At 33.2% G+C, this 26,806-nt stretch overlaps 1 protein-coding gene across 3 annotated transcripts; it reads right to left on the bottom strand.

Annotated features, from left to right (window-relative positions):
- Window positions 1-8,346: 8,346 nt before the first annotated feature.
- Window positions 8,347-25,722, bottom strand: LOC128175766 (inositol-trisphosphate 3-kinase B-like). 3 transcript variants are annotated; one of them, XM_052841603.1, is made up of 9 exons: window positions 24,212-25,722; window positions 22,663-22,680; window positions 14,344-14,446; window positions 14,084-14,224; window positions 13,138-13,265; window positions 11,470-11,619; window positions 10,970-11,071; window positions 10,545-10,616; window positions 8,347-10,411 (listed from the first exon to the last, which is right to left on the bottom strand). In XM_052841603.1, the coding sequence occupies exons 1-9, from the start codon at window positions 24,581-24,583 to the stop codon at window positions 10,163-10,165; spliced, it is 1,335 nt and encodes a 444-aa protein (XP_052697563.1). In that variant the 5' UTR covers window positions 24,584-25,722; the 3' UTR covers window positions 8,347-10,162. The 3 variants fall into 3 exon arrangements, with proteins under 3 accessions (XP_052697563.1, XP_052697564.1, XP_052697565.1); XM_052841604.1 differs by lacking the exon at window positions 22,663-22,680 and having other exon boundaries at window positions 24,212-25,719; XM_052841605.1 differs by lacking the exons at window positions 22,663-22,680; window positions 24,212-25,722 and adding an exon at window positions 16,319-16,489.
- Window positions 25,723-26,806: the final 1,084 nt, after the last annotated feature.

Below are 26,806 nucleotides of genomic sequence, written 5' to 3' on the forward strand. Positions count from 1 at the left end.
GCGCTTATTAGCATTGATAATTTTTTCCTTTTAAATATATAAAAGTAGAGATATAATTTTTATGTAATATCAAAGTCTCCGTCTAAACCTAGGGATATCCACTAGCTTAAATGTATTTGATGACATAAGAGAAAAGCAATGTATTTAAATTCACAAGTTATAAGAAATTGTTAAAGTTTAGATTAAAATATAATGTTCCAATCATCTATCTAAAAAATGGTAAAATGATATATATCTTACCAAAAATAATTTATAAGACTATGAAAGACATTAGATTAAATATTTTTAAATCCCATTTCTTCACATTTCTTAACAACATCCCCATATTCCTTAACAAGGTCGGGTTGAATTGTTAAAAGAGAAAAATATTTCTTCAAGTTTTTAACAATAAGATTTGGAACTGACAATAAGATATTGGTTCAATAATGTTAAAGCTAAGCTTTTGTTTTGGAAAATTTTGAATAACGTTGTTACCCATATAAGTCTGCATATATATTTCAATTGTATCATTTGATCTTAAATATAGTTGATATAACTTAATTAACATCAAATCGCATTCCTTTAGTGCAATAATTTAAATAAATAATGTATAATAGTAGGCGGTAGAATATCGTTACTCAACATTATTAATATATCTACATTGTAATGGTTTTGTCGAAGTTAATATGAAGTTAAGATAAACATGTATCTGAGAATTTCTCGGTGTTTCCCTTTTCACTGCTCATTAGAATAGGCGATGTGTCATTGATTTTCGCCTGTTGCTTTAATCTAGTTATCGGGTCTTATCTTAGCAGCTGTATGGCGGTTCTATATAAATCACAGATGTATGGAGACAAAGGGTCGCCCTGTCTCAGTCCTTTCTGAACATTGATTCTATCAGACATTACTCCCTTAATTAATTAACTGCATCTGCACATGCGTAATGTCTGTACTAAATAGTGTTAATATGAATAAATATTCTCAGCAATTGCAAATAAATATTCTCAGCAATTGCAAATGACCTCCAATGAAGTCGAAATAATATGCTTTGTTATGAGAGAAAAGATAACGGGTTCACTAATTGGAACTGATGTTGCAAACATAAAAATGAAATATTTGCACTTATATTTTTATTTTTACACATACATGAGCTTGCAAACAAGTTTTCATCCCCATATTTTAGCTCACCTAATGGGAATGTTCATCATTATGTAGTGAAGGTTCAAGATTATTCAAATTGTGGTCCCGGGGTCAGGAAATAGGGAAGCAAGTTTTAATTTCCATTTTTTTCAGTAATTGTAAAATTTGTCGAATTAATATGTAAGCATCATTATCAAGTGAGGTTTATTTTTGAAGAAATGGATGGGACCACATTATAGGGGACTGAATCGAGAAAATTGAAAATTTAGAAAACAAGCGGGTATTAAAAAAAGGAATTGAGCAACAATCTGAAAGAATATAAAAGAATTTTAATTAGGTAAAACAGGGATTAGGTTTTTTTTTAATCCTGGGGCAAAAAAAAAACAACTCACAGAAAGGTACCAATTTTCTTAGAAAAAGGACATCCACACTCAAATCATACATTTCCCTGTTCGTTTTGTTAAAACAACTTTTATCTAAAAAAAATGAGAAGGGGTCTTAGGTTCTTGAAGTTTTAAAAAATTGTCAAATATGTTGAAAACTATTGAAATATATGTTTTAATGTTTTTGGAACAAAACAATTTCAAAAGAGCACTTTATGATGGTCGCAGAAGTTCTGCCTAACCCTAACCTGTCATAATGGTTCTATATCTAATTTTCCAAAATTATTGAATTGAATTTGAATTGAACATATTTTATTGAATAAATCAAAAGGATAAGACACAAGTTCTAAAACTTAGATAGTCTTCTCCTAGTAATGAAATTTTATAAATATTGCCATACATTGAATATATTGAAATATTGAATAAATTGAATACACATAAATATACATGAATAAACAATCTACTGCATATATATATTGTTATACTTTCATGTTAAATACTGAAATCTGATTGGTTAAGACGCAGTTAATAATATTTACTATTACCCTCAGCGTTAGCAACGCACTTGGCAACGGGTAACATTAAAAAATATTACATGCGCGAAAATTATGCGCGTACGGTTCGCTGTAGAATTCACGTTATTCCTATATAAAAGCAGTAAAATTTTCTTAAAAATTTTAAAAAAGACATTCAGTATAACAAAATAAATAGTGCCTGTTTGGTAGGATAACAGTTGAAATTGACACCCCTCGAAAACCATTGTCAACCTCCGCTTCGCGTCGGTTGACAATGGTTTTCTCGGGGTGTCAATTTCAACTGTTACCCTCCCAAACAGGCACTATTTATATAATATTAACATTTTTTAGTATCGAGACACTTAACGCACTTTGAAAAAATATGTAAAAATCACAAATTCATGAATTTAATTCCTAATTTGTTGATAGTATGATGATATTGATTACAGGAAGAATGTCCCCTACCCTCTTTTTTTCCTCCCAGAACATATGATATTCCGCAACTTCGAGGAAATGTTTGAGATCGAAAAAAGAAAATTAAGTACAGTGATATTGGGAAAATGGGCTGGCCAAACAATAATTTCTCTAATGTTGTAGAATCTACTCGTATAGGTGTTTCAACATATACCCTCTTTTCAAATTCTAATCAAATAAATCACTTCATTATAAAAAAAATTACATGTATATTTGACAAACATTAAACTATTATAAACTTATAAATAACCATCAGGGTGTAAGGTTTTTTCCTCGCACTGATCCCAAAGATCATATTGTTTTTGATAACCATTACTAACGTATTCTTTTTTCACATAATATTTGTTTAGAAGCACATGCAATTGAAGGCATTTGAAATATGTTATACATCATCTCCATTATCAATAAATAAATTAAATCATTTTCGTTTCTGCCACAGCCCAATGTACCAGATAAGAAGTAAATTCGCTGCATACACAAAAAAGGAAAATGCAGTTGCTAAGCGATGCAGCTATGTCATATCTGGATAATTATCGACGATATCAACGTACTTTGAATGTTTTTTTTTTCAAAGTGCGTTGACTTGGTCCCAAAATTAACGAACTTTGAACAATTTGTTCAAAGTGCGTTGATTTTTCAAAGTGCGCTGCAACATACCAGGTACATTGTTTTGAATGATTTTTAGAAAAATTATCAGATTTGTTGATATTTAAATTTTACAGTATCTTATCTGTCCTCGTATAGATAATTTACACGCCTTATTCACCCATCTTTGTAGTTATAGTCTCTCTCAAGTTATTGCTTCCATAACATTTTGATGATTTTTAATAAAAATACATATACCTGTGAAAGAAGTACACTTGAAATCGATGAAATGGAAAATATCCAAGATATCTTCATTAACAAATTATCCCTTTTCACTCATAAGATTTACAGGGAGGAAAACAAATTTCTTACGGAGATTTAAACTGGGAAATGTTTACATCTTTTCTCCATTCGAATTCGAAAGTACTCGGAACACCTCGCGCAATTTTTCAACGTTATCATCCGGGCTTATTAATGGCTGATGCAATGCAAAATCTCCGTAGACCTTCTATTTTGGGATGTGTATTGAAACCTGAAGCGGTAGAGGGGGCGTTTCAAAACAGATATTCTGGACTTTTTTCATATTAGTTGATGAACGTAGTTTGAGCACAAAGGTATAAATTTTATTATTATCGATATATCAAGCGAAAAGTGGTGGAAGCAAAAATTCGGGACAGAGTAGGACCAAAGGTCGTTGTACATAGCGAATTCTAATTCCGTTTCATTTAAAATGCGTCTCTTTTATTCAAACAATAAAATGCCCACTTTAGTGAGTCATATGTTATGCAATTTTTTTCTGCAATGATCGCTACTTCATAGCCCGCATGAATCATCAAAGATAGCATTCTATTTTTTAGAACCTTTTAGACCTTTTTTGTTAGAAATAAATTATTGAACTAATCATAAAGATAAAGGTACATGTAAGAGTAAGTAATTTATTGTTGATGTACATCAGAGAGTCCATTAGATATTATAGTGAAAGAAACAGCCAAATCGTCTCCTCTGGGATTTTGAGTCTTACATCATCATGATTATTTCGTGCAGTCCGTGATTTTTTGTGAGTTGATTTTAATCATCGCCGCTGACACGACTTAGTTCTTGAAAATAATTGATAAATTCGATATAATGTATGCTAAAGCATTGTTTTTCAAGGAAACTTATTTATAAATACCTTGAAAATAGTCAGATTTTAAATGGGAGAGTGACTAAAATGGGTAGCGAAACCCGGGCCGGGCCGGGATTTTCGAAACTGATAACCGGGTTTTTGTTGATATCTTACAAAATACTTATTAGTTCTGCAAGAAATTTGCAGAAATACTTTATTACAACTTGTTTTGTCTTCGCTGAAGTTTTTATTATCACAGAATGAGTTTTTCAATATTAATTACACATTTTCATTTTTCAGGTGACTAAAATGGGTAGCGAGCCCGGGTTACACATTTTGGCGATATTCAGCGAATTACATTGTTGAATTTGGAAACTTGTGTATTTTATCATTGCTATTTAAGTTTAAATACTTAGATAATTCAACATTTCCGTCAAAAAATATCATTTAATAGAATTATGGACAAATATTACAAACCCGGGACGGGACAAAACCGGACACGTTTACCCGGGACAAACCTTTTATTTCCGAAAAAAGCGACGAGAACAAAAACAGAATATATAACATAAAAAGAAAATTAATATGATAACCGGCAAGATTAGAACTAATCACTGAATTATTGTAAAACTCATTATTGAACATCTATTTTTTAAACCGATTAAAAGGATGAATTCTTCTCAGCTAGTTTCAGTAGTGTTATTGTTTTAATTAACCGTAATTACTTGTTAATACTGGTAAAATCTGCACTGCTAGCTTGGGAACTGCTCTAATTAGAATCAGAATGTACCTATTAGTATGATGATATTACAATTGCTGGCTTACTACACGAGTATTAAATATATGTTTCAATTAGTTTAATTATAGGAATTTGTGCTCATCATTCAGCTTCTATTAAGATGAAAGTGAAATGAATTCATTTATAAAATTATTGTAATTGATTGAGCTTATTTTACAGGTCTTCTATATATATAGTGCCTAATACTACAGATGCCTCATTTTAGTACCCGATCGTGTGATGTGCACACGTTGGCTATCTTAAGTTTCTCACGAATCACATTTAGTAGGTATGCTGATTTGTTTCTTAATAAAATAAAATGCACAAAAAATACATGTATGTTGACTTTCAACTCATCGCTCGGGAAACATCGAATTAATATGCTGTTATAATTTTTAATGATTGAATATAAGGTCTATATAAAAAGTAAATTATTATAAATAAATTATATAGATGTATTAATGTTTAAAAAAAAACGGCATATTAATTTGATCAGGTATAGTATAACATGTACGGATACCTAACGGTGACAACCCAAGTACATGTCTTTATTTATTTTCCACACCACACGTCTCCTTTCATATCTGTGTCTGAGTTCCTTCGGGGGCTTCTGGGAGGAGATAATGCTGGACATTTGGGGGAGACTGCAATATAACTGTATATGTTATATGAAGTCTTCACCCATTGCACGTCCTAACTCCCAGCCGGATATTACAAAGAAAGGAGACTAACTTTATGAATTATAGAAAAAGATGTTCAGGATAAGAATTTTGTTGATTAAAATAAATGTCTATGAATATGGATAAGAGGATCCATTCATAAGGGTTTTGATGAAAAGGAAAAGGATTGTTACGAGTAAACGAAGGGTATAAAAAGGACAATTATAGGAATGAATATAAGTTTGTGAGAGCAAAAGATATACATGGAATAGAAGACCCATACATGGATCACTTGGATGTGCGTTATGTATATTGATGTATATTGAAAAAAAAGATTGTTAAAGAACAAAATATTTGCAAATGCGTAAAATATGTATATTGATATTACATAGTTTTTAGATAAAAAAAAAAAATAAACATGTTTGAATGTTTCCATCTTGGATGTTCAACAACAAACAAATGGTGTTGACTGTGGCGTATTTGCAATTGCAAATTTGACTGATTTCTGTTTTTCAGAAGACATCAAGGACCAACCAATTCCATATGACATAGAAAAAATGAGGAGTCATTTGATAAAATGTTTAGAAGATAAAAAGTTTGAAAAGTTCCCAAAGAAGCAAAATCAAAAGAAACGCTTGAGTTTAACCCGGAAAAGGGAATTTATTAAACAAATCAACATTGACTGTGCTTCAGGGTGTAGCCTTCCAAATGTATATGACAACATGATTGCATGTGAAAATCCATCATGTGGACAGTGGTACCATCTCCGCTGTGTTGGAATCCAAGATCCGAAAGAGAGTCTGGTCTTCATGTGTCCATCATGCGCTGACTAGGCCGAAGAAATAAAGAATATGAAAAAACGCATGTCTTAGTTTTTATTTGTTTTTAATGGGTTTTCTAGTGCTTATTCAGGGTAAAAATACATGAAAATCGAGTCTGGGCCCTGGTAGGGCGTTGCTGACAATGCAATAAGAACGGTTTTCTTGTAACTTTGTAAATATTTTGTACAAATACTTTTAAAATAATAGATAGTGCTTATAGATAGTTAGTTTTATTTTCAGTAATCAGGTTAAATCATTAAGATACAAACCGAGTCTGGGCCCTGGTAGGGCGTTGTGTTTTACACAATAAGAACGGTTTTTCATCGTGATTTGCTGTTTGCATCCTTTATATTTGTATTTAAAAGGAGGGGGGGGGGGGGGGGGGAGAAGGCTCAAATGAGGATACCTCCGCGTGGTTTGAGCTGGGCAATGTCACATGAGTGATAGCTAACATCCTCTGGTCGCTTTTTCGGAAATAAAAAGTTTGTCCCGGGTAAACGTGTCCGGTTTTGTTCCGTCCCGGGTTTATAATATTAGGCCATAATTCTATTAAATGATATTTTTTGACGGAATTGTTGGATTATCTAAGTGTTTAAACTAAAATAGCAATGATTAAACACAATAATTTACCAAAAAATCAATGTAATTCTCTTAATATTGCCAAAATGTGTAACCCGGGTTCGCTACCCATTTTAGTCACCTGAAAAATGAGAATCGGTAATAAATATTGAAAAACTCATTTTGTGATAATAAAAATTTCAGCGAAGACAAAAAAAGATGTTTTAAAGTTGTCCTGCAAATTTCGTACAAAACACATGAGTATTTTGTAAGAAATCAACAAAACCCGGTTTTCAGTTTCGAAAATCCCGGCCCGGCCCGGTTTTCGCTACCCATTTTAGTCACTCTCTTTAAATGGTTCGAACATTTAAGATATTGTTTGTAGTCGTATGTATTCTTACGCCAGAGTTTGATATAGTTCGTTCAACTCGACACTCGGCTGTCTCCGTAAATCTCCGACAAGCAGAGAGTCTTTCTTGCTTGTCGGAGATTAACGGCGATAGCCGAGCGTTTGGTTGAACGAGACTAGAGTTCAATATTGCTAGGATCCATAAATTTTCCAGGAATATTTCTATCACTGATACATAGTTTGGTTGAATTGATTCTATCTTTAAATAATACTTGACATGATTCATATGTTTTTTTTTCCAACATTCTTGCGTCGAAAAAGTCCGAAAATTCATATTATAAAAATGTGCGTAATTCAAATACAGATTAAAAACTACTCGTACTTGTTATGCAAAATAATATAGCATTGATTTAAAATAAATAAACATCGATAAATCAACTCCCGTCAGTTCTTCGGTACTTTGATTTTTATATGTAGTTTAACTGGTTAGAATTGGACGGTGTGGATTTCAGCCCTGTCAGTATCTATAACGCTATAAATCACAACAGAGGATAAAATACTCAGTAAATGTTAATATTTAAACAGTAAAATGATTTCATTTGTGATTCATGCGGGATGTGAAGGTGGCGACATTGCAGAAAAAATATTAGCGGGTTATGTAATTTTTTTCTGCAATGATACATGTAGCTACCTTCATAAATCATGAAGCATCAAAGAAAGCATTTTATTGTTTATATTTACTTCTTTCTTTTAACAAATTAATAAACTGATTGTAAAATGTAAGTTAAATTCACTCGTTCAGTCTGGTTGTTTCCATAGAGCTATGAATTAAATAAGTTTCCGTAGGAAATAGAGGGAATCATACTTGAAGTTCGTAATTGTAAATATAATACTTATATTCAGTTTGTATATCCTTGGGTTATGTGATTACATAAAAATAAAATACTCCTTTCCTCAAATTCAGATACCTGTAATGATACATGTATATTGAATACAATGCACAAGAAATTATATGAACTTTATTCAAATATTTCAAACTCAAAGTTTTCGGAATTTTGTAGAAAACATCATAGAAGCAGAATATAACATGAAAATTTATCATGCTGACATGAATTTGACATTTCAGTATATATATACAAAGGTCATCCACTCTTCCCAAGAAATCGACACCTGCTTGACATGTTAAACTTTATAGCTAGATTTTTAGTTATTCAATAAAACAGAACAAGGAAAGACCCAGAAACACCCCACTCACTTTTCATTACATCACACTGAAGAAATATCTCCTTATGTTAGAAAATGTCAATTTTAATGAAAACAAAAATCAGCACAAATAGCGTAGATTTCATTATCACTGTCTACATTCTTGAAATTGACACAGAAACCTTGTACATGTATATATACAATGTAGATTGTAAAGAAGTCCCCTCTGGGGGAAGAGGGGTAAGCACTCTACAAATATTGCACTTTGCTGTTGCCATGTGACAGACACCTTTTTCCACTGCCCAGTGTCGTCCACAAGCCTCCAATAAAAAAGAGGGGCCAGAGGTTAGGTCAGAGGCTATACCATCCCCTGTATAACTGAGACATGATTTGACTTTCATATACACATTCAAAATGAACCTTTTTTTTAAAATATACGTGTGTACAATAATATATGTGGACTGATTTTATTATACCAATATGGCAAGTAAAGGCATGGCCAATTGGCTTTAAATCAAATATTTCTTTATCATATACATGTAAGTACTTTGACGTAATAACAAAACTTATCATGAAATTTCTTATTTCAGATAGTTGCACAATAAAACTTTGTTTTGAGATAGAGAAAAAAAAAAACACCCACAAGATTACACGATACACTCTGATCAACAGTTTCCATAATTAACAAACCTGTCCAAGACTGGTTATGTATGCTGGCTACATGGTAACAATACATGTTATAATACATAATAGAATAATGAAAAAAAAAAAATTCACAGATCTATACATGTTATATGATACATATCATCTCGCGTGGTCTGGCTGACGAGGGCCACAGATCAAGGAACCAATCAGAATTGTTAAGTACAATATAATAATACCATTAACTTGGATATACAGCTGCTCTGCTTTGGAAGATCTTGATTTCTTGATTTCTTAACATAAAAAAAACAATACATTGACATACCTTGGCATTATATTACTTACAAACATAAGTGTGGAAATGAAATAAGGATTTACCTGTCACAAGAAAAGGAATTCTAAATTGGAGGGAAAATGTACATCATTGCATTTAAAATCAGATATCCAGACAATGTTTCATTGGAGCAGAACCAAAGACCATGTGTGGGTAATATACAGATTACAGAGAAGCAGTAAATGTATATTTTTTCTACATCAGATGAAACCATCTTTTGCACATGTAAAACAATACATGATTATAATCTTATTATCTCACACCCATGCATAACTGAGAAAATGTCCAAGTTGAGGAGTTAATTTGTGAGTTTGACTTTTTGTTTGTGTTGAATCCCTCGCTGTTCCAATCATCGTTCAATTGTCATTGCTTTGACACCAGAGCTTGGCCAGTCATGCATCACACAGCTCCACATACCTTCAATCTTTTCATATGTTTGAGGATTAATTCTAGAGTAAATTCAGGTATGCCCTATACTACATCTAAACACAGGACCTCAGACCCTGAGCACACTGGCTGGGGTGGGGCCCTGTGCAGCCAGACACAGAGCCCCTCCCCGGGGAGGGACCCTTGAGATTTAAGGGGTGGGGGAGGAGTGGGGTTTTATTTCACAACACTTTTGGCAGCAGAGCTGATGATTCTATTCACATGGAATGTTACTGTTTTCTCTCTCTGCTACACTGAGGAGTTCCTGTTCTATTGTCTCCAGTATGGAAATCAGATTGTCCAATCCGAACAAGTACCCATCCTCGTGATTGCCCTCGACCCAGAGGTTGCGGTGATTGACCTTAACATGATCTGGGAGAGGGTTTGTCTTTCCAAAGTCAATCATCCACACACTGGCCTGCTTTGACTTATCATGCACAAACAAAAGAGAGCTGCCAATAATCTGGAAAAAAGGGAAATCACACTGCATTATCATTGATGTAATATAATATGCAAATTAATCCAGCGATAATTTGGTATTCATGGATGATGGAAGCAACAAATTAAAAAAAAAAATACCCCAACACTTTACTGACCTCATGTGCACTGAAGAACTCGGATGATTCCTGCGTGACACGAATGGCTTTTAGTCGCTTAATGTATCTAGACTGTAAAAACAAACATATTAATGTGTTATTATCAATTCAGGCTATCGGTCTGGTATATTTACTCTTTACATTTGAGCTCTACATTTATTTCAAGATACAATCTTTTTGTCAAGGACAACCACAGACCTTCTTTACAGAGAAATGTTTAAGTTGCTTAAAGATTATTATTGGTAGAGTTTTTGTGTACACTGTCTGCATTAAACATGTAAATATCTGATAAACTTTCTTTTTTGTCTGCTTGTTCAGAATAATTGAAAAGAACGTGTATAACAACTGTTGCTTTTCACTTAGAAGCCTGCAGAAAGGACTTGATGATTTTGTTTTCTAGGAAGTAGGACATGCCCAACACTTACATAGACCTCGGGATCAGTTCCCACAAAATGCTTCAATGCTTCCTTCACCTCCTCTGGAGTTTTGGTTTTTTTAAAGTTTTTACTGGAAGCACCATCCATTTTCTAAAGGAGATAAATGTTGAGATGACATTTATGTCTCTGATGTTTTTTTTTCATTTCTTAAATCTGCTAAGTACATGTATGCTGATATTTTTTGTTAAGTGTTAATCTTATTTAGCAAGTCCTTAAAATTCTCCTTTATATAAGGCTTGTTTTTTTTTTCTTCAAACTAAAATCATGAGATAAATATACCACAGTACACTTCCTTGTAGAAAATATTACCAACATCAAAATATAGCTACAGAAAATTTTATTTACTTTAGGGTTCCACATTTTGAAAAATATCATTATTAATTTATCTTTGTAAACACTCATAAATATGAACTCTAATTCCATCAACATCTTTTAATTATCTCTTTTTTAATTTTCAAAACTCTGTCAGTTATTATAATGCGGGTTACCTTGATTCCCTCAATTCTGAAACCGAGATGTGTGGAGGAAGACATCTCGTCTCTCCACTGCATGTAGCGGGGTTTGATTATTGCTCCCTGGGCATTCTCCTCCTCTGTAGGGGCTGAGGGGTCCACTTCGATCATTTTTTGGTACATGTCCTAGAAATAAACAGATAAATCTCTGCTTTAGTTTCAGCATATATATATATATATATATATATATATATATATATATATATATATATATATATATATATATATATATATATATATATTGCTTTAATACTAAAATTATAAGATGAAAAGAGTTGGTAATAAAGCAATCGGGCAGTATAATGAAATGAAAGGATATTTTCTCAATTTAATTTAAGGAGGCCGACTTAAGTTTGCATTGCGCATGTTTTTGCGCATTCTAATATAATACAGTTGATTTATACTTCTTATGAATTTTTTTCGATATCATTTATAAAATCGAACACAATAAACAAAATTCAGATAAAAATATTTAGATTTTTAAAGGAATTTTTAATTTTTAACACGATTTTTACGTTGTGCGGTAGGAGGGCATTGCCATTGTGCTTTTATGACGTTATGATAAAATGAAGCTTTGTAGGAGTACGTTATAAGAAATAACATAAAAGAAAAAGTAAAAATTGAACGCCGTTGAAATTTTATATACAGAATGATGCTATCCTCGAGGACATTTTCCTCATTTTTGGAATGAATCCATTATACCAATCATCATTTGTGATGATCCAAATATATAGCAAAATTTGGTGCATTTTAATATTTTGAGATGGTCCCCACTAAAAACCAGACGGTAGAATTTTGTTTTTTTTACATATAAGGTAGGAAATGATATTACTAATCATATATAACAATTTGAGAAAAAAAGCTATTGTAGTATTTTTTAAAACAGCTTTGATGTGCGGAAAATGACAGTTTCCTATATATTCCTATAGTAAATGTACCTCTATTTTGAGATGGTCCCTAAAAAGAACCAGACGGTCGATTTTCATAAACCTTCGCAAATAAACTAGAGTTGGTTTAAATTACATATGGTTAAAAAATAAAGAGTTATGCTATTGTAGTTTTTCCGCAAAAAAACCCAAATTGGCCTCCTTAAGGTTGACTTTAAGTTATTGTGTTTCAATTTTGTTTAATGGAAATCTGCAAACAGTGTTAAAAATCAAATACTCAAATAGTAAGAGAGAAAAACTCTTCTAAGACAATTATGGATATTGCGAAATTAAGGATATATCAAAGATTACAACAATTGTGTTGTACGTAGGAGCTTGCGGAAAAATGTAAGTACATGCATTTACTTCAATCCTTTAGTATACAATCCAATAATTTAAGGTTTCTAAAACAGGTCTGTTTGTTTAATGGTCAAGAAAATATGTACTGGTATGTTGCAAATTTGCAAAAACTATGGTATCTTTCAGTTTCGCTATACGGATATTGCAATTTACAAATATGGAGCAGTAATTAATCCAGAGGTCTCCAAGATCTCGCTTTATCGGAGCTCTACAGAAACACACATGTCCTTACCACCAACCCTGGTTTATAGAGATAACAATACTGTGCACATTTTTGATGGGAGTATGGTAATACTCTACAAGTCAGTACTTGCAGCATGGTATAGGTCTTTCTGATAAAACCTGAGCTCACTCTTACCTTCCTGAGCTTGGGTTTTTCTCGAGCTTTCTCTAGCTCCTCCTCTAGGTAAGTTCTAGTTCCCATTTTTATGTCCATGACACAAGGCGAGTCAAACTCGCACAGTAGGTCCTGTAGCTGTAAATATTCTAATTCTAGATAAGGAAGCAAGCCTTTACAAATCATTGACAGTCTTACTGTAGAATTAGCCCTATTAATAGCTGCATCCATTGACAAAAACAAATTGCTGGAAAATAAAAGAAAGATATGGACCAGACACAATTGCACAGAGAGACAGAGGGACGGACAAGGTGATTCCAATATACCCCCCCGAACATTATTTGCAAGGGGGGGGGGGGGGGTGTTAAAAAGATGGTATTGTGCAGGAATGACGAAACACCTTGTCCTGATTGGTAGTACAGTAGGTGAGTTGAACTGTTGTTTACTTTCTAAAATTCAAATCAAATCAGGTCAAATCAGTAGCTGTTAATTTCCATGTGACGCAATGTCTGGCATTTCAACTAAACAATTACTTTATGACTTATAGCAGAACAGCAGTCCTGACAATAATGTAAATAAATCAAATGTTATGATAATATTATGAAGTTTAAAATAGACTAAGAATCACCATAATGTACATTCTTAGTCATATGCCTTACTTACTCTATAAATTGATCTAAACTAAATTTACGTATTTTTAACTGATTTTAATCACCAGGGAATGGTAATAAAACAATTATGGCATGCTTACTAGGAATACAGTCAAACTATTGCCCTTAGGTAAGGAAGAAACCTTGGAAAATCATTGTCCTTGGCCTTTGGTCTCTGAAAACAGTTTCCCTGAGGCCTCATCCTCTACCTCAAGACAATCATTTTGATGTGACTTTAATTAAGCATATAATAATTGTATACTATTTTCATTAGGGTGTCCAGAGCTTTAAACAATGGCTTAAACACAAAAGGATACTCTCATTGTTCTTTAGCACATCCCCTCTGTATTCTGGTACATAGGAACGGAGCACATCTTTCATCAATTTATCAAACGCTTTCTGTTCTCGAGAATCATATTTTTTCAACACAGCCCCAGGCTCTCCTGCCTGGAAATTTCCTGAAAAATCAAATTTTTACAATCAGAAATCAAGAAATGATCTTCCCAAAACTTATTTCAAGTTTCAAATCAAAACAAATGGATACAGGTAGGGATACAATATGGTAGGTAATTCTTACCTTGGTGGCCAGCTAACTGTATCCAAGGATACCTGTTTTTCTTGAATTGTTGAATAAAGGGTGACCAGTGAACAATGTTTCTGATCTTTTTCCATGAACTTTGCTGCAAAAAGAAAAAAGGAAGGTCAGTATATTCACACTTATTTCATCAAATTGCTCCCCATAGACTTCTTGTTTATGCATTGCCATCAATGCCTGCCCCTCCTCACATGTACATATATAGCAATATTGACTCCACTACCCAAGTACCGTATCCAGTGTTTGAGTCAGTGACTCTCTCCCATAAATATGTACCGGTACAGTTTATGACCCATTAGCTCCCCCAAATGTACATACATGTAATGTACAATCGGCAGGGAATTGAGTCCCCCATTTGTAATTTTGTACATTGAACATCATATCCTCCCCCGCATGTACATGTTTTTGCTAAAAGAAAGCAAACTCCTTGATAATAACATTGATATAAAACTGCAGCCACCGATGCTTGCACCTAAAATCTGATTGTCGGATTTTTCGTACCTGTGCCATGAAAATTGATATAGTATCAGATATAATTAACAGTTGCATCAAGTATATAGTGAAACTTAATACAGTAACTACAGGCGTAAAAGAAATTAACCGGCTTCATTGATCGAATTTGCTGATATTTATCTTCTAAATGTATTGTAGTAATATGATGAAATCAGGTAATGAAATTGATTTTTCTTTCTAAGAATATTGTCTTGATGGCCTTAAAAAACTCATTTAACTCACTTATATAAGATATTTGGCAATTACGTGTCTTAAAAAATACAAAGTTCATGGTACTTCAATTGACACTCATGAAAATGAACAACAACAGATGAAAATTGATAGCGATAAGTCACCTGAATGACATATTGAAAGCTTCAAAAATATGTATTTAATAACTTTGAGATATATATCTTCAATAATGAAAGTGGTTAAACTCAACCATTATCCATAAAAAATAATCAAATTCAACCACCTTAAATCTAATTCAACCATCTTAAATCTAATTCAACCATCTTAAATCTAATTCAACCATCTTAATTTAAAAATGTCAGTAAATCCTTTTGTTATTCCACTAATCTGCTTACTTAAATGAGATGTTATCGACTGGGGTGATAATGACGACTTTAAACTAAAGGTGTTTACATTCGAGTCATGTTTAACCTGATGATAAACACATAAGGATTTTCCATGGAAACCTTTGAATTCTATGCAGATTAAATACCGTAAATGCAACATGTACACTATTTTTTATCTAGAGTAGTGAAGTCATATAGTATCTGTGAGTTATCTTTAATATAAGTCATTATTATGCTCTCAAACTTGAATTCATGCAAGTTTTATCTTTCAAAAGAAAAGAAAATTTCTCCTTTGTTTTCACATTCATCTGTGATTCATTGCTTGGCATGACCAGACAGCCATCATGATTTCACTATTGGCAATATAATATGCAAAACTCTTTATAGGCATGTGTGCTAGCTGTCATAGCAACCGAGTAAATGGGTTGTGACCTTACCAGTACTTGAGAACACTAAATGGTTGGTACTCAGCTGTTCCATCCATTTTCTCAAGAAAATTATTATCATTCAAGAATAGCGCATCTTCAGTAATTAATTAATATTTGCAAGGTCTACTTGAACTTGTCATATCTTTATAAAATAAAAATTAACAAATTCCAGGTCTATTGAGACTTCTTCCTTTACCTCAATAATAAATTGCTTTGAACTGAAAGTTCCAACAGAATTAATGTAAAACAAAATAGTTTAATACTGATATTCTGAATGCATGAATTTTGCAAAAATATATCTCAATATCAAATTTCATAAAATTCATCTCATTCAAAAGAGTACGAATATGAAATTGTGTGGTCACATACTAAATATTAGCTAAGACACAATGTACAATATAAGATCCTTCAAAATCAAAGCAACCCCCTATACATTAACAGCAACATTTGATGACTGACCTTCTTTAATTGGATCATAAAGTACAAGCCGTAGACTAGCAGGGACACTGACACCAACAAAACCAAACTACAGAAACTGGACACCGCCTCCATCTGAACAACATCTAAGTGATCCACCAGTGAAACACATTTCTCCTCCATTAATTGAAGCTAATGGCTGGGAGACTCCACTAACATCTATTCTATTATCATATATTCACCTTATGTAAGACTTCATAATCTGAACAACATATCAACACCCCCCTCCCCCTTCCACCACCACCACCAAGATCTGAAAACAATTCATTAAGGAATGTACAAACACCCTGACGAGGATTAGAAATGAATACAAAGCCATACCGTTATCACAACAATAAGTACTGGATGTAATAAATTGCGTTTTATAAATCTGACACAATTATTTTACCCCTTTATAGACTAGCTCTTACATGTCCCATTGTCTGTCAAAGAACCTGGTTGTAATACTGAATATTGCAGTCATTAATATGAACGAGAGAGAAGAAGTACAAATTGATATAAATATTCCACACAGAAATGTAACCCCTCCAACACACTGTCAGGTTGTCTTTGATCATCAAATCACTTAACTTCAAATTTGCATACATTTGAATATTTTTCTAGTTCTCACATATATGGACTTCTGGGCATTGTATTCATTAATGTATATGTGTAATACACCAGTTAACAGATGGCCATTTGTGTACAATAAAAAGAGTTTAAATCTAATTTGAGAATACAGTAACACCCGTTTTTCATCAAACAACAGGGAAATGATTAAGGTGGTTTAATTTCATTAAGCTCTGATTGACTTACCTTAGGTTCAACACTAAATAAATCCTCATTTCTGACCAGAATGAATTCCCCCTGTACCCTACATTTAGTCCCAGGAAGCTGACACAAAGATGTTGACATCACTTCCATGATGTCATTGATCAAACTGACCTCACAGTCACAGAAGCAGATTAGCTAATCTTGACCAACACACTGTTCCCCAATCTCAGTCACACTGCGGGGCTCCAACAGAACCGTGTGTTTTCCGAGAGAGAGCTGGGATTATAAACAGTCCTCCGTCGCCGTGCGAATCGAGACTACAATATTCACACTCTAGGCCTCTATGTTCCTCCTACACCTCATTAAGCAGTCTAATACAACAACCCTGGCTGTCACCAATCAAAAATATCGCTCATCAACGCTAGACAGCTGTCACAAACTCATATACCGTGTAATGGCAATATTTCTTAGGACTTGCTTCTACCTTTTTTTTCTTCTATACAAGATGCCATTAACATGAAAAGTGAATACACACTGTCTCATATCTTAGACATGTACTTGGTTCTCTAATAGTAATAGCCTGACAGTTATAGGACTTAACGGCAAAGATTCTAAGATCTGGATTATATAATGTTAAAGTCCAGTCAAACTGTCTGAACAGTGGAGCGAAACTTTCCTATGTAATTAGATACAATCAACATTAATAATAAAGCAAACCAACTTATTTCTGTTAGTCTTATATTGTAGCTGCAGATCCTTAATCCCTCCTACCTTTGAACATGAAGTGTTGATGAGCAGGTGAGGCATCGAAACATAGTTAAGAATCTATGTTATATGTTTATAACAGGGTTGTAGACCAAATATCAATCCATATACTTAGTACTTTCTCATAATTGCTGAGGATTGGACATTATCAAACCAAAGTTAATAATATTACTTTGTCAGCTGCATGAGCCAATTAAATAAGCCGATTTTATGAACTTAAATGAGGCTCAGTTTAATGAATGGAGAAATTGAGGCCATATGGTACATCTATTAGAGGTTGACACCAATTCCAACTTATAGAATATGAGAGGATTTTATAAGCCTTCTCCAAGAGATCACTACAAGAATGGTGACCCAACAAATATTGTTACAGGCCATGGAATCAAAAAAAAGTATTAAAAAAATATATTTACTAGGTGTAAATTTTTTTTTTGAATGTCTTTAAAAATTAAGTTCCTAAAGAAAGATCATTGTGGTCAGCTATAAATCTAAGTTACGGCTGTGTAAAATTAATTACCAGGTACTACATCTACGTCAAATCGACTGTAGCCCCTTAAAGTCTGCTCTATTAATATTCATACCACATGATCAACAACTTCTTTCTTTCTTTTTTTTTAAACAAGAATGCATTCCTTAATTGTAAATTTAAATTTGATGCAAATTTTGACACTTGTACTGAAAGTATTTCATTACTCTTTGCATTTAAGGAAGAATGGCCGACATTCTTCTCATTTCCTTGCATTATGATTCTGTATATCATATCTTTTAAATAATCTCATGTTTAGTACAGTATGCTCTTTTGCAGAGCAATTTGATTTAGTTAAAGGTGAGATTTTTTGTTGGTAGATAATTCAATGAATAAAGTTAATGAAAAAATTGCTGTTCAGTAAAATTTCACCAAACTGTATCATTTTGTGCTGCAAAACAGGTAAGTCCACCGCTGTCTTTATTTCATTTTTGTAAACTAAGATTACGTAAAAATGAGCTAATGATTCCTATGACATTATCACAATGAGAAAACATAGCTAGGTGATTAATACATGCAAAGGGGAAAATAAAAAAGAGCCCTAATTTACTTAAGTCTGTTGCTCGGAGAAACAGAATATTATATAAATACTATAAGTATTGTCTTTCAGTTTTATTCAATAACCTAATTCTTTTGAGGCCAAGATCTAGTAAATGATTCCAGAGTGTCTTTTCAGTGCTAGAACCATTATGACGTCATAATTGATTTGAAGAATATTTTTCCCATATATATACTTTATGGCTTTAAATGAATATGTAGAAAATTAAACAAATTCTTTACATAATATGTTTAACATGGGAAAAGCAATCCAGATACCTTAATTTATTTAATTTGACATTATTTTGAAGAGGAGGTGCAAGAGCATGTTTAATTTTGTTTTTGGAGAGACTTCAGCCATTCTAGATATTATTGGTTAAAAATGGACAAAACTCCAAAATTTGTACTTTAATTTCCTTCATATTTAATTACAAATGACAATTTAAGACATGATTTTCATTGCGTTTAACAAAACATTTTGCCCCAGTACAGCCTACTAAACAAAGCTATTGTTATGAAGCATATCATTGAAACAATTTATATCTAATATTTTAGAAACCTGTAAGCACCTTTCATTTACTAGATCTTGACCATAACTTGTCATTCATTTACTCTAAAAAAAAAATTGGCTATAAAATGTAATATTACCGTACATTTGTGTCACACATTAATTAATAAATCTGAGAAGCTATATATACATTATGGTACATGTCTTCATATTAAAAGCTTTTAAAAACAAATTTTAAATATCTATTAACAACTGTGAATAATTTAACATATGACGTTTGTAATGCACTATTCTATTGATTAAATGAAAAAGTTTACACTTGTTAAAACCTTTATGCTGCTGTCACATTGGCTCACATAAATTAATATTTACATTTGCAAATACATTAATTTTCCTTATATAAACCTATCGAAAAGCGAAAATGTTAAATTCTGTATGAACTTTTTTGTGACGTCAAACATAAAATCTCGGTAATAACAACAGTTCTGAACGATTTGTCTTTTTCAAATGTAAATATAAGTAATAAACAGCAATTTTAAAAAGTTCACGGGGATATGAAGTTGGTTGGTATGTGATCAAATCTACTGAGAAGCCCTTCTGGCTTCACATGATTTGATCATGTGACCAACCAACTTCATATCCCGGTGAACTTTTTAAAATTGTTGTTTATTTCTTAATTAAATCCATATGACGTTTTGCATAAATTTTGTACAATTTATTCCTTTTTATGACGACAATATTTTCTGTATTTGATAATCTAAAATTGAATTATAAGGAATACACAGCTACAGAATTAATGTAAATAATAAAATGCTTTCTTTGATGCTTAATGTTGGTAAAATGAAGGTAGCTCAGTATTGCAGAAAAAATAAATAACCGATTGTGCATTAGCAAGTTTTTGGAGATCTTTAAGCGGCTCTCAATGTAGCTTTATATACTTTTATTCCATCAAAAAATAATCCACCCAAAGTTAACAGCAAAAGTATAAAAGAAAGTCATCATTGAATTAACAACACAAAATTTATCTAATTATAACTACATGTACTAGAATTAAGTTGTCATTTAAAAAGCTAAATAGTGCATTCAAAAGCAGTTTAGAATGCTTATATTTTGATGCCGGATCTAGATCATTTCACAATTTCGCAGATTTGTGTCTTGCAGCTAGTTTATAAAATGTAAACCGCCCGATGTTGTTGGTAAAATTCTGTATCTACTGAATTTATTCCCAAATCTAATCTGTATTAATTCATACATGTAGAAGTCAGGGCTTATTATTAAGAATGGGGCATTTTGAGATATCAATGTGAAAGAAAAAAATACATCAAATAAAAAATAAATGGTTTCAAACTAATAATGACTCGCTGCAAAGCAATTTACAGACTCTTATTTCATGGCAGTATTTTTTGGGCAGTTACTTAGAGTTATCTACCCTTTGGTGTAAATTAAATTGAAACAAAAATGCATATGTTTTAAAATCATTAATATCATCAGTAGATAATAATTAAAGACTCGAGTAGATGTTTTCTGTACTGTTTTTGAACATTTTCTTAAAATTTTAAGAAGAAATGATTTCTTTACTTTCAATGATGCACTGTAATTAAACAGTTGTCTGTGCATTTGATTCGTGAGAACAGTGGTACAATTATACCCTAAGCTATTACATGCTTTACTTTAATTAACAATTGCTGTACAATTTTTTAGAGTCAAAACAACATTTATTATTAATTTAATATTGGAATCTGATAAAAAATACCCCAGCCCTAACAGAGATCTCCTATATTCTGACTGTTACAGCATATGGAAAACTCATTTATCGATTGAAATACTGAGGTTGACCAGACTGTTATAATTTTACAGTCTCTGAAACCTTCCACTTTCCCTATGACTGTGTTTACTTAAATTGTTTGCTCTCTGCATTTAGTTAATGGCTCTCTCTGCATTTAAAAAGATCATCATTCACCTTTAGTAAATCATTTTCAACAAATTGCAAATTCAGAACGATACCATCAATACCAGATCGGGTTTAAATTAAAACCATGCTGTATAATATTAATGGAGTTAGGAAATTCTATATTTCAAAATCAGTCCATCATATATCATAATCATAAATTCCAATTTTGAATTATACATGTATCTGTTTCCAGGAAAATACAAAAAAAAAAATCTGATTAAAATTTATCATATCACCTGCTTTGAAAAACAAAGCCATTTAAAAAATGATACTTTAATAGCAATTAATCATAAATAAAAATTGTGATGTAACATATTCCACAGTAAATGATTGATAAAAACAACTGTATTTGTCATATTTCTTTACACAGAAATTGATTCAACTAGGTGTGTACCATATATGTATGGGAAAGCTACTACATGTATTAGTACAAAATAAATCTTTTAATTACTAAATTTTTTTGACATAGTGCATGATTGGAGTACACGAATATAGAAGTGCAAATGCAAGTGCTTAAATAGAGGTTTAAGACTCAATTCATTTTTTCAACAAGCTATAAAATTTCATCCACATGATCAAATAAGCATAAAAATTTAATTCCTTCACAATTGCTACATGAGTTTGAGGTACCTGCTGGTATGTTCATTAACTCACTTTTCAAATGTCACTAGAAATGTTAATTAATCTTCAAGGAAGACTAAAATCTTCAGGATTTTCATTTTCAGTAGAACAATTTGTTAATGCATACTGTATGAGACAACGTCAACAAAGATGAAACATAAATCACAAATATCATTTAAATCCCCTTTACCACACCCAGAAACTAATAAATTATACCAGCGTGCAGATCGAGGGACACCAAGGATATCTTTACAATTCCTGAGATAAAATTTTGAACCCTCAGCCTTACTTTAATCACAATGAAATATCTCAGAGTGAGCTTTTTAACTTCACCCCACAGGAGAGACAGTCTGCACACAGAGAGATATACATGTCTATAATAGGACTCCCATGACCACTGATTAATAACTGGGCTGATTGAAGAAAGTGAAAGTGTTATATGTAGAGTTAGAAATAACAGCTGCAGGTACTTAGGTTCCTTGTACTAACTACATTAGAAGCAATCAATGGTAGAGTGCAGGAATAATTGCTAGCTGCTCAGGGTACACAGGAAGCTGCTGTTTTCTGTACATCATCATAAGTGCCAAACTATGTACAACCATTGGCATATAATGAAAACAGATTTAATGCATAGTTGTTTATACAATAGACCATCAATAACTCACCCCTTCAGCTCCCGATAGCTTCAAATGAAAATAAATAAAATAACATTCCAGTACATTGCCACTAAACAATAAATGTTTGCTTTATACACATGCAATGCTTCTATTGCACAACCTTGTCTGTCCTTACAGTTAGTGGTTATAAAGCAACCACCAAGTGGTGCCTCATGTACCGACTTAAACTCCAAATTCTCTGGACATTTTTAAGCCCTTAACCTTATAGACATCAATTTAGGTCCTTTATTGCACTAAGACAATCAATTTCATCCTAACATTCCTTCATTATACATGTATTATATTCAACATGGGTATTGTCTGATGTTTGGACTGAGACACTGGGTTTAAATAGGTTTTATTTTTGGCCATTCATGATACATATAAACATGTTGAAACTTTATATGTAGATGAACACTGTCATTTTATTTCCCTTTCAAAGGCAACCAAAAACTAACCAGGCTACATGTAGGACTTTGATCTTTTCACTGCTAAAATTGTAAAAGGACATAAAAATTATTCTACGTCTAAGCTCAGATATGGAAAAGATTGTTTGCAATTCTAATGTGTGTGCCATGATGTGGTTTCCACAACATGCCTGGACAGAAACATGCAGCACAAATAACTCTGCCATAAAACTGGGCCTCCCAGGAATAAATAAATTCATGGTCCAATCGGCCACTGTATCACATCTAGACCGTGAAAGATATGGGCAGGAAATGGTTAAGAGTACAGACTTGCCAAAGTACATAGACTTGAAAGTGATATCTCTCCATGCATTTGATTGAAGTTTATGATAGAAACTTGTGGGAGGACTGATAGTCTGCTTGCCTGACTAGTTCCTTTCTCTTCTGCTTTGCTGGTTAATTTTTGTCCCTGTGGGGACTTAGATCATCACTTAAGACATTTGTGTTTCTGCCTCAATACCCCAGGTCTTTGTGGTTTGTCATTAAATAAAGTTGACCTGACTGGGCTTTGAGTTTTAATGGTCTCTTATCTCATGTGACCTACTTTATTGCCAGCGGAATGAGCTGGTGGTGGGGGAGTGTGAAATGATCACACAGGTAAATTAATCACCTGTTTACCTGAACAACACAGGTACGAACCTCAGGTAAAACCAAAGAAGAATGAACATCCTGCAGGCTTTTTAAACTGTGCATGCATACGTACATTGCAGTGGTTATATCATGTGCAACTTGGCATTATGCATAGAATTACAATTTCTTCCTTGTGTTTAAGCATGCTTTAAATGTCAACAAGTGTCTCCTCCTACACACGCTCAGTAAAAACCTCAATTAGCATACAAAACTAGCAAACTGTCCTCATTTAAATACACCAATTAAGACAAATAGCAAAAGATTTGGGCCAGCGATTTCGATTTGGCAGCTATTTATAATAAGGCCCCAAACTATTCATTGTCATATAAATCATAAAATATCCCCCCAAAATTTGTTTGGAAAACTGCCATAATACCTCTGATAATCCAAAATATTCAAGACCATTAGATATTCACCAGGTACGCAAATTAATGGACATGATTTGAACCCGCAGGACTTACCCTATTGAATTTTTTCACAGGGGGCTTGATCTCATCTCCGTTCTCAAGGATACATTCATCGCACTCACAGGGTGGAGGCTCACCAAACTGGTACTGAACGTTCCCGTCAAAGGTCTCGATTCCTACTGGGTTGCTGACCTCTGGTTTGGGCAGGGAGGCATCAATATGAGGAGTAGAAGAACAGGCCTCTTTCTCATTTTCTCCATTTGTTAATCTCACATTGTCATCCTTTCCATGCTTTTTGCAGTCTGTTTTGGAACACTGTCCATTAGGTAGTATAGGTCCATTGTGGTCTGTGATACGATCATGAGAGTCCCTGTTCTCCCAATTCTGAGGATCAGTGCAGGTTTGAACCTCAACACTTTGCTCCATCTTGCGTGTATAAGCTCTGACCTGATCTGGGTACTCCACTGTCTTCTACATAGTAAATGCCGGTGGATATATTTAGACCATGAACGTTTCACTTGAATGAGCCATAGAGCTTTGAAAATCTTCTATTAAATGTATACACCGATTCAAACAGAGCAGAACAAAAACAAACACCCTGGACTTTGCCAGGTTCTTATAAGGTCTGTATAATCCAGGGACCAAATGATAAACAGCACAAAAATTGTCCCATAAAACTGTAAAATATCCAACAGTTGACAAAGCCCACTTAAACTTCAGCAGGGGTACATATCACTGTTGTTGAAAGGCTGATCTGGAGTCATTAAAAGCCTCGGGAGTAAGTGAGGTGTACATAGGTGGGAGTCACCAAGGTCAGTGGTGAAGTAATATAAAAGTGAACAGAGATCATGTGGAATCATCGCTAGCCTGCAGTCATTGGCACAGTGTAAACAATTTCTGTACACAACAGTTGGTCAATCAGCCCCACTCAACAAGCAGCTATTGTTTTCTCTATCAGTAATTCATCATTGGACAGACACATTTAGTGTGTACACTCACCCACTCATACCGGTTCTTCTCAACCTGATGTATTCTGATTGACAGTCAGGACTCTGCAGACAGCATTCAGACACAGGAGTTAGGGAACCAGGGCTGCCTCGGACACTACCTATCTCGTCCAAACTACAAAATCAGGCTGAATATAGACCACAGAATGTCAGGGATGGACGTCGATAGATTGTACTAGCAAATAACTTGGCCATCTGTTCTGTTAGTGAGTTAATGACACTGTAAATGTCATCTGTCGATCACAGAGTTAGTTGTCTCTATAATATATGCCTGGTAAATAACTATAAGTCTATCGAGCATTGAATTCACCCATCGGTTTATATCCTTGTATATTTATCCGGCAAAGACGACACATCCAGATTTGTACATATATTGATAACTGTAATCCCTGTAAATATACGTCCATCTAACCTCCAACCTAAGAGAGCTCTTCCTGGCGTCTCCAGGAAACAAAATATAAAGCTGCTATTGTGGGTCACGCAAATTTGCCAGTTTGTGACAAAATCTAACCTGAGCTATCGGTCACTTGTTAGATAAAAAGAAACCTGTCGCTCTCACTATATGAATGCAGACAGTTTTTTTTTTAAAACTAGTCCTTATCTGTTACAATAGTATTTGTGTTTACCGACAGTTTTCTCAATAGCTATTTTTAAATCTATATATATGCACTCTGCCGACCAACTAAAACATCCTTTTTAGTGCACATGGGATGCACGTGATGTGGAATTGGCAAAACGCTTAATATCTAATGCTTTGATAAATCAGGATCAGAAAGCTTAAAGAAAATGTTATCCATTTTAAATTTTGCCCAAAATAGCAAAGTTGCTATTGATTTTATCAAGTATCTTGAGTACCTATGGCAACTTTTCAGAGCACTATTCTATTTAAAGCCACACACTGTACTTGCTTCAAAATATCAGTGAGAGTACAAAATGTACTGGTAAATTCTAAATCACCGCTACATTAGCTCTCACAGGCTACTGTGGATCTCTAGGAAAAGAAAAGCGTAGGCTAGCAATTTTAATCAATATTCATACAATCGCAAGCCAAAAATATAGAAGAAAGCAAAAATATGAGTATTGAAGATCAAAATATCATTGTAAATAAAAATTAATCCAGTTTTGTTTGAAACCACGAAATTCTCCACTTTCAATCAATTGATGCATTTAACCCAGGTTCTAGGTACATGTATTACTTTTAACAACTCTATTTATCTATAATCAAAATTATCTATAACACTATATAAATAGTTCCTGTTTGGGAAGATAACAGTTGAAATTGACAACCCGAGGAAACCATTGTAAACCGACGCGAAATTGGAGGTTGACAATGGTTTTTGAGGGGTCAATTTCAACTGTTATCCTCCCAAAAAGGCACTATTTATTTTATTATACTAATATTAGAGAATTTTTTACTGCTTTCATATAGAAATTACGTGAATTCTACGCCGAACCGTACGCGCATAATTTACAGGCATGTAACAATTTGTTGTGTTACCCGTTGCTATGTGTGTTGCTAACACTGAGGATAATAGAACGGATTGTCAACTGTGTCTTAACCAATCAGATTTCAGTATTTAACATGAAAGTGTAATAAAATATAATATTGCTTTTTATAACTTTTAACAACTTTATATTAATA

This window comes from Crassostrea angulata, chromosome 3, assembly GCF_025612915.1.
Source record: "Crassostrea angulata isolate pt1a10 chromosome 3, ASM2561291v2, whole genome shotgun sequence".
Classification (NCBI taxonomy): domain Eukaryota; kingdom Metazoa; phylum Mollusca; class Bivalvia; order Ostreida; family Ostreidae; genus Magallana; species Magallana angulata.

Coding starts and splice junctions, on each gene's coding strand:
- LOC128175766 (XM_052841603.1), bottom strand. CDS start 24,583: ATGGAGCAAAGTGTTGAGGTTCAAACCTGCACTGATCCTCAGAATTGG. Junction 14,225..14,343: donor ACAGTTAGCTGGCCACCAAG/GTAAGAATTACC, acceptor TTGATTTTTCAG/GAAATTTCCAGGCAGGAGAG. Junction 11,620..13,137: donor AAAAACCCAAGCTCAGGAAG/GTAAGAGTGAGC, acceptor GTTTATTTCTAG/GACATGTACCAAAAAATGAT.